The sequence below is a fragment of the Heteronotia binoei genome, chromosome 7 (genome assembly GCF_032191835.1).
Source record: "Heteronotia binoei isolate CCM8104 ecotype False Entrance Well chromosome 7, APGP_CSIRO_Hbin_v1, whole genome shotgun sequence".
Taxonomy (NCBI): domain Eukaryota; kingdom Metazoa; phylum Chordata; class Lepidosauria; order Squamata; family Gekkonidae; genus Heteronotia; species Heteronotia binoei.
In genome coordinates this window covers 62,424,972-62,437,745 of record NC_083229.1, presented here as the reverse complement: position 1 = coordinate 62,437,745, position 12,774 = coordinate 62,424,972, and the positions used below count along the sequence as shown (strand labels likewise).

The 12,774-nt window shown below is 38.4% G+C and overlaps 1 protein-coding gene across 1 annotated transcript in view; it reads left to right on the top strand.

Annotated features, from left to right (window-relative positions):
• Positions 1-12,774, top strand: part of TOX (thymocyte selection associated high mobility group box) — a 417,402-nt gene that overhangs the window by 387,990 nt on the left and 16,638 nt on the right. The window contains exon 7 of the mRNA XM_060243743.1: positions 3,905-4,291. Coding sequence (XP_060099726.1) covers positions 3,905-4,291 — 387 coding nt within the window. The remainder of the gene's footprint in view (positions 1-3,904; positions 4,292-12,774) is intronic.

The following is a 12,774-nucleotide window of genomic DNA, read 5'->3' as shown; positions in this document are numbered from 1 at the left end:
CAAATCCATTGAAGTTGATCGACTTAGAGGTGTGTGACTCTGTTTAGGATTGATCTGTAAGCAGCAAATTGCATGGCTTAGCATTTTTATGGTAGGCAGATGTCTGATTTCCCTAGCTGTGTTTTCAAGGTCATGTACATTTTTCTGTTTGGACCACCATTCAGGGATAGATGAAAATGTTTGATCTTCTTCATGGTCCCTGTGCACCACACCTATGAGATATAGTGTGCCTGTGCCAATCCCAATTTGTATTTATCAAGTCAAAAGATTTTCATGTCCAGATTCCGGTGGATTTGCATGGACATCCTGCCAGTTCTCTTCTGACTGCCACACAGATCAGTCATTCTTCTCACTCCAGTCAGTACTTTCATTAAATTTCCCCTTTTCAATAGCCACTTCTACTCCTTTTCTTTATTTATCTCTTATGGCTTCTTCCAGAATAATTACAACATCAACGGTGGGAGAAAGCAGAAGACTCTACCTTCCTCAGCCCTTCTGATTCCCTCCCCCCCCCCCCCCCAATCTTTGTCTCCTTGTCCCTTTTTCTTGCACCACTTATGCAAAGGCACTGGGTGTTTCAAGTTCTGTGGGACAAAAAAACAAACTACACAGCGCTGGAGTAGACTCTCTCACTGACTACAGTGACCCACACATTTTCGACCTCGAACACTGCACAGCCCAACTAGTGACATTGGTGCCTGAGCCTTCTTAGAGTGAGAGAAACTCTCATCACTCTTTTTCCACTATTTATACAAAGTCCACTTGACATTCCAATGGCCCCATTCATCTGCACCAGAACCACAGTTCTCATTGCAACCTATCTCTATCCTCGGGTATAACCCTGTTCCCAACAATAGACAACAAGCTGCTGGTCACAAAACCCAAACAGAATCTCACCCACAACATTCAGTTTACTCTTGGCCTACTCCAATATTTGGGATGCACAAGGAATTAAAGAGAGAGAGAGGGAGATCACCTTTTCCCCTTTAACTGGGGTCCAGTTCATAGGAATGACCTTAAACACCAACCTCAATTTGGGTATTTGCAAAATTCTCATGCACATCCTGTTGCTCTGCTTCTCCCTACCATACATCATCCTGGTCACGGGACTGGTAGAAAATGGAATTCCAACTGCTCTTGGGGGCACCCCTTCACCCCTTTGTCACATCAATTTCCATTATTAAAACTGCCTTCCGTTGGATTTGGGATGCACACATGATCTGTCTTGTGCCAAGAGCCCATGACCTCCCAACCACACCAACTACTACACCACTTTCCTAGAACTGCTGGTTGTCAAACAGGCTCTACACATCTTTACTCTGTCACTTACGGTGACATCTGTCTCCCTCCCTGCATTTAATCTCACAACCTGCATCTACATCAGCTGTCAAATGGAGACTGTTACCAGGACACTTGTGCCCTAGCAATGGGCATATAGGCAGATTGCTTGGACCTCCGTTCTTCTTAACAGCCACTCACTTGCCTGGGGACCTAACCATACAGGTGGATCCTTTGTGCCATGGGGTGGCATCCCCTCCAAAGTGGGAGAACCTTGGGACATCTCTCTGCGCTGTATTCTGCCTGTGGGGTCACTCTCCAGTTGACCCCATTACCACTGCTTAAGTTTGGAAATGCAAGCATTTTTGCTGCAGGACCAGTTCTCTAGGAGACAGCCTCCTGGCTTCTGGGCAAGGCCAGCCTCTCTAAATGTTTGCTTGTCTACCTCAGATCACTAAGGTAGCCCACAACCTCTTGAGGAAATATCCTCAGTGATTAATGATAATACCCTGATGACCTCATCAACACTAGTTTCCTCTTCTGCTTAGGTTCACTCACAAACCTTTTCATCATTTTCTCCTGTCCTAAATCTCCCCCTAATGCATGGAAGCTAGGTACTGCATCTTGAAATGCCTCCATACATGCAGTGGAAAATCTTATCATGCTCTTCCCTACTAGGTTGTAGCAGATGTTGCTGGATAGTAGAAATTTTCCCCTGGTACAGCATACACTTCCAAAGGTCCCAGATTTCTACACTTCATAGATGTCCTCCAGACACCCCTCCATGGTGGGATTTTTCTATTTTCCTGATTTTTACCATTGCTCATAGGCTCTGGCCTCAACTACTCTTCTATTAGGATCTACCCTGGCCACCTGGCACTCCCATCGGTGAGTGCCCTGTCCTGATGTTAAGTGGTCCTTATGAAGCTTCTCTCTGCCTGTATCCTCCAGTCATGCCACCCCCTCCACTGTTGGGACTGCCTCTGTTGCTCTCATCCCTGGGGCAACCTTCCAAACATATCACCATCTGTTTTCCTTGCTTCTTATCATGTGAAACAGTGTTGTTGATGGCCATCATTCTCATCGAGTGGATAGTTGAACTCATTATGATGCCCCTTCACTTCACAACACTGGTGTTTTTTTTCCCTCTCTCCGAGATATCTTTCCTTGGAAGTAGTGCCTGAGTTCCATCCTAACTCATATATCTCTCTTACATCCTTCTTTCCCAAATCCACAATGACGAGAGACTCCATTCCCCTGACCTGTTCATCTCCTCCACTTCTCCAAAGCCAGACCACGAAATCTCTTCAGAGAGATTCTCTTAATAGCTAATGGAAACTATTAACTCTACCGTCTCCTAGCCAATAAGCCATTTTCTGGCCTGATGTGAGGCCATTCTGTTAGGACCTTAGCTAAATCTGCTACCTTCCTCTAAGGGGTTCCACTACATGACTCTTGCAGGGCTACAACCTGGGCATTCTAGCACACCGTTATCACAACTTTGCCTTTGGTATCTCTCCGCACCAGTAGTCCCAAATGGAAAATGTGATCTTGCAGTCTATTGTGCCTGGTTCACCTCCAGCACCCTCCTCCGGATGTAGTCCTTGCTTGCTAATCTCCCATAGGTGTGATGCACAGAGACCACAAAGAAGATAAACAATTTGCTTACCTGTAACTGATGCTCTTCAAATGGTCATCTGTGCATTCACACCACCCCGCCCTGAGCCTGCTTCGGTGGGGAGGACGGGATATAAATCCAATAAACCTTAAACCACCACCCCTTCCCCACTGCAAGACCTTTGGTGGGATGTTCATGCCCACTCCAGTGAGCATGCATGGTGGGGTTTCTACGCACACTCACTGGAATCTGGGCACAAAAATCCTTTGGCCTGATAAGTACCAATCAGAGTCTGTGCAAGCGCACTATATCGCATAGGTTTGAATGCACAGATGACCACTCAAAGATCATCAATTACAGGCAAGTAAACTAGTTTTTTCTGGCCTTTATTTTCTGTAACTTATCTGTCAGTTTTTCTTACAATGTTTTGTAACGATGTCTTATTAACCATGCACTAGGTTGCTTTGTACACCACTTGATACATTAGATAAAAACAGAATAAAAATCCAAAACCAATAACAATTGTCTAAAAGGTATATGTGGAAAAAGAGAACTAAGGTGGGCAGCTTACATTTGATTAGGAGACTTGGGGTCAAATCCCACACTGCCATGAAACTCACTGTCTCTCATCCTAACCTACTGTACAGGGTGTTGTGAATACAAAATGGAGGAGGGAGGGAACATGCAGGCTACCCTGACCTCCTGGGAAAAAGGGAAGGATAAAACTGGAATTGAAGTGTGAAATATTTGTAACATAGACTTTGTTCTTTAATGATATTGGGGGGAGGGGTTCATTACAGTGTCTTACAAATAAGCCCGGTCATTCCAGAATTTATAAACTGGGCAAACACATGCTTTCAGTTCACATGATTCTTTGGAAAAGTTTGAGTCAAGTGGCACCTTTTAGACCAGCAAAGTTTTATTGGAGTATAGGCTTTTCAAATGATTCTTGGGGTTAAAGCACAAAATCAGCCTTTATTTCAGCCTGTTGTTTCCTTCTTCAAACAGAGCTACAATGAACCTGTGGATGTTAAGGTATCCCAACAACCTCAGATGATTAATGCAAAGCAGTCAGTGTTCCATGGATCTACACAGCCTCACTCGGCACTGTATCTCAGTTCCCATTACCACCAGCAAGCGGGAATGAATCCTCACATAACAGCCATACATCCCAATATTCCTAGGAATATAGCACCTAAGCCGAACAACCAAATGCCTGTGACTGTTTCCATAGCAAACATGGCGGTCTCCCCACCCCCATCCCTTCAGATGAGCCCTCCTCTTCACCCACATCTCAGCATACAACAACACCAGCCGCTTACAATGCAGCAGTCCCTTGGGAGCCAGCTACCGATGCAGGTCCAGTCTGCTTTGCATTCGCCTACAATGCAGCAAGTAAGTCCTGCTTAAATTTGGAAACCTGTCTCAGAAGTGTGTGTGTATGGCTTAATCATTTGTGCCCTTTTTTTTTATTCTCGGCTTACAAGCAGTTTTGGTACCTCAGATGCAAATGATGGCCTCCTGAATGTAGTTTCTGCCTGTGTGGGGACAGATCAGGAGCTTCCCTGATCCAACATCACATCAAAGATTCTAGTATATGCACATCGTTTGGATCAGGAAAGCTAATTGGCAGAAATCCCTAAGCAACTGTTACATATTGGAGGGCTGCCTTTTCCAGCATGTCTCCATGCAGAAGATTTGTTCTTTGCAGCAGCATCTATTGTCAGTGGCACTTTTGCCTGTAGCATTTTCTATAACTGTAGAGTATCGGACTCTACACACGCGCCGCGCGTCCTCGGGCGACCAGGCACAGCGCGGGGAAAGTCACGGCCAATCAATGTCAAGCGCGGGAAGTTTAACTGGCCAGGATTGGGCTGGCCAGCGGGGGGGTTGTTCCGGGGTGTTTGTATATATTGGCGGACCCGGCCGCGTGTTCCCCAGTTCCGTAATGTACTAGCAAATAAAGCCTGAAGTCTTCACCACGTCTCGTCTCCCAGTACATTACAATAACAATCTGGGCTCAGGTTTTTTAGTGTTAGTGTGAGCTACCTCACAGGTTTTTTAGCCTCTGGCTTACACATTTTTGTCTTAGTTCAGGAAGGATAGCCCCAGAGCAAACTAATTTATGCAGTAGCCAATTGTTCACTCACAACTTTAATGCCAATGTATAATTTTTGTTCACAAGACTTCACAGCTTAGAGAGAACTTTGGTCAAGGGGTCCTACCCTCCTGGTTTTTCAACAAGGCTACATAGTTGTTCAAAAGATGTATGTAGGCAATCTGAGCCTGAGTAAAGGGAAACTACCCTGATAGTGGGAACATAAAGTGTTTTTAAGTTGGTTGTTAATGTATTTTTATATCTGCTGTTCTAATGTTTATTGCTTTATCAAATTGTTTTTAATTTGTTACTTTTGGTCTTGAGATGCTTAGGAGAAATAAGGTCATATAAATATTTTGAATGAATTGATGAATTTCTGCCATAACCCAAGATTTCTTTCCAATTTTATTTTTATTGTACATTTGAAAAGATACAAAAAGATCATTTCAAAAAGTATCACTGATCATCATACCAAAAAAACCCCAACTCCATAACAAAATAAAACCCTATAACAAAAACAAAACCCTACCTTAGATACAATAAGCAAAGAATCCTAGGGTCAATACAGCTGTAGCAAGTTACACAACCAAAATCTATTATGAAGACAGTTTTATATGTATACTACTGAGCCTTAAAGTCATTACTGATTAGCTTACATAGAAAGTATGAGTCTTCCAGTTGCATTTTCCCAGAGAACAGTACAGAGTTTGTGTCAGAGATAATATAACCCAAGATTTTGAACCAACAGTACAAAGGTTGTTGTAGATTTTTTCAGGCTGTGTGGCCATGTTCTTGACATTGTGAGACCTGATGTTTCACCAGCAACTGTGACTGACAACCTCAGAGGTGTAACACAGAAAAAAGGAGTTCTCTCTGGGTCAAATTGAGAAGAAGTCGGTTGGTAGGTAATTTATATCTACTCAGGCAGGTGGGGTAGGGCTGAGTCATTATCTTGTGGGAGCTTCCTGGGCTGTGACATGCTAATGGAGGCGCTTACCTGAGGGGGTTCTTTTGTATATGGATTGGCTATTGAAATTCTAATCTTATCTGTAGTGCTGTTGTAAGTTGTAGGGCATTTGGTGTTTTTTTTCCAGAACTGGAAGCCATGCTCTATTCATTTTTAAACTTTCTTCTTTCCTGTTGAAATTATGTTTATGTTTATGGATTTCAATGGCTTCTCTGTGTAATCTAACATGATAATTGAATGTGTTGTTCAGCATTACAATGTCTTGGAATACAATACTGTGTCCTGTTTGAGTTAGGCTATGTTCAGCCACTGCTGATTTTTCAGGTTGGCCAAGTCTGCAGTGTCTTTCATGTTCCTTTATTCTTGTCTGGATGCTATGTTGTGTGGTCCCAATGTCTGAAAGAAGGAGGAGGAAGGAGGTCTGTATGTCCACCCAGGAGCACAATGAAGTAGAACAGTCCAAGATTCTCCATTCCATGCAGAATATAGATTAAAAGGTGATCCAATAGTAGTAATGATATTGGTCCCAGCCTCCTATGGGTGAGTTAGCTAATAATGGCTGCATTTTGCCAAAGCTTTATCAAAGCAGAAACTGATTTTCCAACAAATAAAATTACTTCAAGGTGCTTATGCTGCAAAATATTTTTGCATCCAGCTAATGTTCAGTGCTGTAAGTGCTCAGAACAGTTTATTTGTTGAGAAATCAGTTCCTAATTTATAATACCTGAAGGTCTGAGCTTCAAACTTCAGGGGAAAAGAATCACAATTACAAATGCACAGGAAATGCGTAGATTTTATGAAGAAAATAAAGAATTTGCATCATGATGGATTACAAATTATTGTCTTGGAATGTAAATGGACTAAATTCACCACAAAAAAGAAGGGTAACATTTCATTGGATTAAGAGACAAAATTGTAATATAGTTTGTTTACAAGAAGTGCATATTAAACAAAAGGATTACAAATTTTTGTGGAATAAACAATTGGGACTAGAATTTTTTTCATTGGCTGAACAGAAGAAAAGGGGAGTGATTTTTTTATATTAAACAAGAATTGGAGCCAAAATTAGTGTTTAAAGATAAAGATGGGAGATTTGTAGCAGTAGAAACAATATTAAATAGAAAGAAAACGTTGCTATTGGAATTTTATGCGCCTAATGGTGCAAAGGATGCTTTTTTTAAAAGACATTATACAACAGCTTGATGAACTGACCTATGATCAAGTTTTGATATTGGGAGATTTTAATGGAACAGTTAAGAACTCATTGGACAGGTCTGGAGGGAAAAAAACAACAGTAAAGAAGGAAAACTGCCAAAGTCTTTTTTTGAATTGGTTAAACAAGAAAATTTAGAAGATATATAGAGGAAATTTAACCCTGAAGTTCGGGACTATACTTTTTTTTCAGCAAGACATAAAACTTTTTCTAGAATTGACATGTTGTGGGGAACTAAAGATTTAGGTCTTATAACAAGGAAAATAGAGATTTTACCTAAGATTGGGGCTTACCATAACCCAATAATGTGGATTACAAAATTGTCCAAGAAGTTGAGAAGATGGAGATTGAATGAAGATTTGCTACAGAATAAAGAAACAGTGACATACCTAGAAAATGAAACTAAAGCCTTTTTCCAAATGAATGACAAAGAGGACATAGATTTCCAGACGGTCTGGGATGCTTGCAAGGCAGTAATGAGAGGAATGTTGATTACTTTGAATAATAAGGACAAAAGAGTAAAAGAGAAACAGATGTTGGACATTCAAAATGAGATAAAGAAAAAAGAAGGGGAGTTGAAAAAAAGGCCAGGGAAAAAGAAAATTATAAGGGAAATTACAATATTACAAACTCAAATAAGACGTTTGTTAAATAAAGAAATGGAATGGAGTTTGAATAGATTGCAGCAGAAAACCTTTGAGGGAGCAAATAAACCAGGAAAGTATTTGGTTTGGCAATTGAAAAAAAAAAGAGGGAAAGTAAAATTATTAATAAAATTGTGGTAGATGGAAAAGAAGTGGTTACCCAAGAGGTAATAAAAAGAGAATTTTTAAAGTATTATGCCAAATTATTTAAAGGTGTTAAAATAAAGAAGAAGATGGATGAATATTTACAAAAGGTAAAAATAGAGCCCTTAACTGAAAATATGCGAAAAGTTTTGAATGATCCAATTGAAAAAATAGAAATTGAAGCAGTAATCAATGCAATGAAAAATGGAAAAGCACCTGGACCAGATGGATATACAATTAATTTTTTTTAAAATCTTCAAAGAGGAATTAATACCAAAGTTGCAGCAGTTGATGAATATGATAAGAATGAAAGGGAAAATACCAAACACATGGAAGGAAGCTGTCATTTTGTTGATACCTAAGGAAGATAGAGATGTCACGAATGTAAAAAATTATAGACCAATTTTGCTATTAAATAATGACTATAAAATGTATACAAGAATCCTGTCAGAACGGCTTAAACAGCATTTGATAAAGTTTATAAAGGAAGATCAAGCAGGTTTTCTTCCCAAAAGGCAAATAATAGACAATATTAGAACTGTTGTAAATATTGTAGAATATTATGAAGACATCCAGAAAAAGAAGTAGCATTATTCTTTGTAGATGCAGAGAAAGCATTTGACAATTTAAACTGGGACTTTATGTTTGCAGTAATGGAAAAAATGGAGCTTGGAGAAAGCTTTATAAGAATGATAAAAGCAATATATTCTGAACAAAACGCAAGGTTATGTATAAATGCAGATCTCACAGAAGATATGAAAATCAGCAAAGGTACTAGACAAGGTTGTCCACTTTCACCATTGTTGGTTATAATGACTCTTGAAATATTATTGATGCAGATATAAGAAGAAAAAGATATAGAAGGATTAAGAATAAAAGGATTTACTTATAAATACAGAGCTTTTGCTGATGATATAATGTTTATAAATGAAAACCCCATACAAGTTACACCTTTGTTGTTAGCTAAAATACCAGAATATGGGGAGTTGGCAGGACTTTGTATTAATAGAGAAAAATCAAAAAATCTGTGTAAAATATGCAGATAAATAAACAAGAAGAATTGCAGAAACTAACGGGCTGCAAAGTCACCTCCAAGGTAAAATATCTGGGGGTGGAGATAACAATGAAGAATATTGATCTGTTCAAAAATAATTATTAGCAGTTTTGGCGTAAAATGGATGAAGACATGTTAAAATGGAACAAGCTTAATTTGTCACTGTTGAGTAGAATAGCTGCAATTAAAATGAATATTCTACCAAGAATGATATATTTGTTTCAAACTATTCCTATTGTGAAGGATAGTAAACAATTTGATAAATGGCGAAGAAAAATTTCAGAATTTGTGTGGGCCGGAAAGAAACCACGGATTAAAATGAAAATTTTGACAGATGCAAAAGAGAGAGATGGATTTCAACTACCAAATTTAAGATTATATCAGGAAGCAGTTTGCTTAGTGTGGATAAAAGAATGGATAACATTGTTAAACAGAAAACTTTTAGTGTTGGAAGGTCATGGAAATAAATTTGGCTGGCACGCATATTTGTATTATGGAAAAAAGAAGATGGATGGTTTTTTCTCTCACCATTATATAAGAATAATTTGTTAAGTACATGGATGAAATATAAGAAGTATGGAGATGAGAGAAGACCGTTATGGATAGTACTGGCGGAAGTAATAAAAATAACAGCTGAGATAGGGGAAGAAATGTCATATAGTCAACTGTTAAAAATACAAAGTGGCAAAATAAAACTGAAAACTGCTGAAGAGTTGAATAATAATTATGATTGTTTCAAATGCAACAAATAAAGAGCTTGGTGGAGAATGATATTAAAACTGAAGGAATAAGAAAGGAGCAAACAGAAATGGGAAAAGTTCTGCTTGGAGACAATGATAAATTAATTTCAAAAGTATATAAATTACTTTTACAATGGTCTACAGAAGATGAAGTAGTAAAATCTCAAATGATTAAATGGGCAATTAATGTAAATAAAGAAATACAGATGGAAACTTGGGGATATTTGTGGAAGAACTCTATGAAACTTTCAACATGCCAGAATATCAAAGAAAATTGTTTTAAGATGATGTACAGATGGTATATAACTCCTAAAAAATTGGCAAAGATGAATAACAAGATGCCAGACAGATGTTGGAAATGTAAAAAGCACGAAGGTTCTTTCTACCATATGTGGTGGACTTGTGAAAGAGCTAAAATGTTTTGGCAGATGATTCAGCAAGAGATTTCTAAGATCTTGGGATATGAATTTAACAAAGTTGCAGAGACTTTTCTGTTAGGATTACAAATGGAAAAATTTCCAAAAGAAGACAGAACTTTAATCTGGTACTTGCTCTCAGCTGCTAGGACATTGTATGTGCAGTTGTGGAAGCAAGAAAAAATACCAGAGAAATGGGATTGGATTGTTAAAGTTATGACATGGAGTGAAATGGATAAGTTAACAAGAACTTTAAGAGACTATGATTTAGAAGTATTTAAGATGGAGTGGAAGAAGTTCAGAAGATACGTAGAAAAAGAATGGAAAATAAAAGGACATTGGACAATCTTTGATAATGATTAAGTATAAGTGGGGGGAAGATATGAACTTTGGTTCTTATTAATTAGGGGTACCTTTTAAAATGATGTTTTGAATTTAGTACACCGGCGGGGTTCAAGTAAAGGGGGGAGGGGTAGGTAGAAAGTAATATATGGGATTAAAAAAATAGTTATTAATGATATAAGAAATTGAATATATTGCCATATGTTACTAATAAAAATTGTTTGAAACCAGAGAAATCAGTTCCTAATTTGATAAAGCTTTGGCAAAACACGGCCATTATTAGCTAGCTCATCTATAAGAAGCCGAGACCAATATTATCATTACCACCAGATCACCTTTTAATCTATATTCTATATTCTACTTCATTGTGCTCTTGGGTGAACATACAGACTAATGTTCTGATGTTTCTTGTGTAAGCAGTGCTTCTAGGTTGATTCCTGTGGGTTGATTTTTGCTTCAGAAAATAGGTTTCCCTTTGTTCACAACATTGTTTGTAATGTTCAAGATTTTTTCTATAATTATATGATTGCTGTAAATAATCATGCAACACATAATAAGTTTGGTTGAATATTTATTCAGCAAATTTGTACAAAGTTCCTACACAGTTTTATACTGTTCTCTTTTCTTTATTGTGTATCTCACTATTTGTTGTTTATATAACCCAAGATTTTGGCAATTTTATAGCAATGTTGGCAATATTAAAAACAATAGTCGGGTAAAGTGCAAAGCTGAATTTACTACATTTGGGATAGCTAGAAGAGGCAATTCATGTATGGATTGGGTAAGTTCAGTGAGCTCTTTTTCCTCTCTATTTCTATTAGTATGTGGCTAGTATTAGAGACTATACAAACAAGGGAGAGAAAAATTCATGGTAATGAGAATCATGGTTGGTAGCATTAATTACTATGAAATGTGGCTCTTCTTTCATTCTTTTGGCCATCAGTGACATTTAAGAGACTTCAGATGACCATCACTCTACCAAGTATTATTTTAAATAAGCACATAAAAGTGCTTGCTTGTTCCTCAGTCTGAAAAGGAAGCAATATTCCTCTTTGCACTCTATCTTGAGCAGCCTAATCTAAAGTCCCTTTTCTTTCTGTCTGGCATTTGAATGTAGCTGGCATGACATCAATTTATATCTTAACATGAAAATATATTTTCTTCTCAGTTATACTGAGATATTATTGTTGGCTTTTATGACCCTCAGCACTTTTGTGACCTCTCTCCCCAGTACTATTCAGGTGTTTTCATTTAGCTGTAGACTGAAGTGACCAGAGATTTTTCATAAGTGGTGACAGTTAATTTAGAATATTGAGTATTTGTGAGTTTCCCCAATTATATTTTCAGTAAGCTTTAACTTGTGTATGTTATAATGAATCCATCATGTTGCTCATTCACCTAGACGTGTAGCCCCTCTCTGGAGGCTTTCATAGGTTGAGTGTCAGATGTTACCTTTTAAATCATGGATTTCATTATAAATAGGCAATGGAGGAGGAAAATCTGAATTAGTCCAAGTTCTTTAATTATGATAAACTAACAAAAAGCTCCGCAGGAGTTTGGCAACAGGGCTGGATTAACAATGAGGCAAATGAGGCGCCTGCCTGTAGGCCCCGCGTCTTTAGTGCATGCACACTTCTTCAGATGAGGAATGAGGTATGGTAAGCAGAGACATGTATAGCTGGTGGGGTTTGGAATGCCAAGTGGTACAAAGTTAAAAACCAATAGCAGAATAGTAAAATTAACAAATTCAGAAAACCTTTGATATGGGTTGAATTAGCATGGGAAACCATAAAATAGTAACATGTCAGAATGTGAGAATGCCTGTTAATTATTCTATTGCTAATAAAACTGGGTCAAAAAGAAGGCATTTAACTTTGTACCACTTGGCATTCCAAACCGCACCAGTTACATGTGTCTCTGCTTACTTCACCTCATTCTTCGTCTGAAGAAGTGTGCATGCACATAAAAGCTTAAGTCCTGAATTAAAGTTGGTCTTAAAGGTGCAATTGACTCCTATTTTGTTCTACTACTTCAGACCAACATGGTTGCTAATTTGGATTTATCTGCTTGAACCATCTCTCCAGCTAATATTTCCATTGTTTTGTATTGACTTTTTAAAATTACCCGCCTCCAGCATAGCACGTTGGTTGGCTCATGGCTCTGGTTGGCTGCAACTGCACAGCGTTTATAGTTGTCCTATTGGTTCTCGTCCTCTACCCACCCTTTCCCCCATCCCTCCCATTTCCAGCAACTGTGTGCC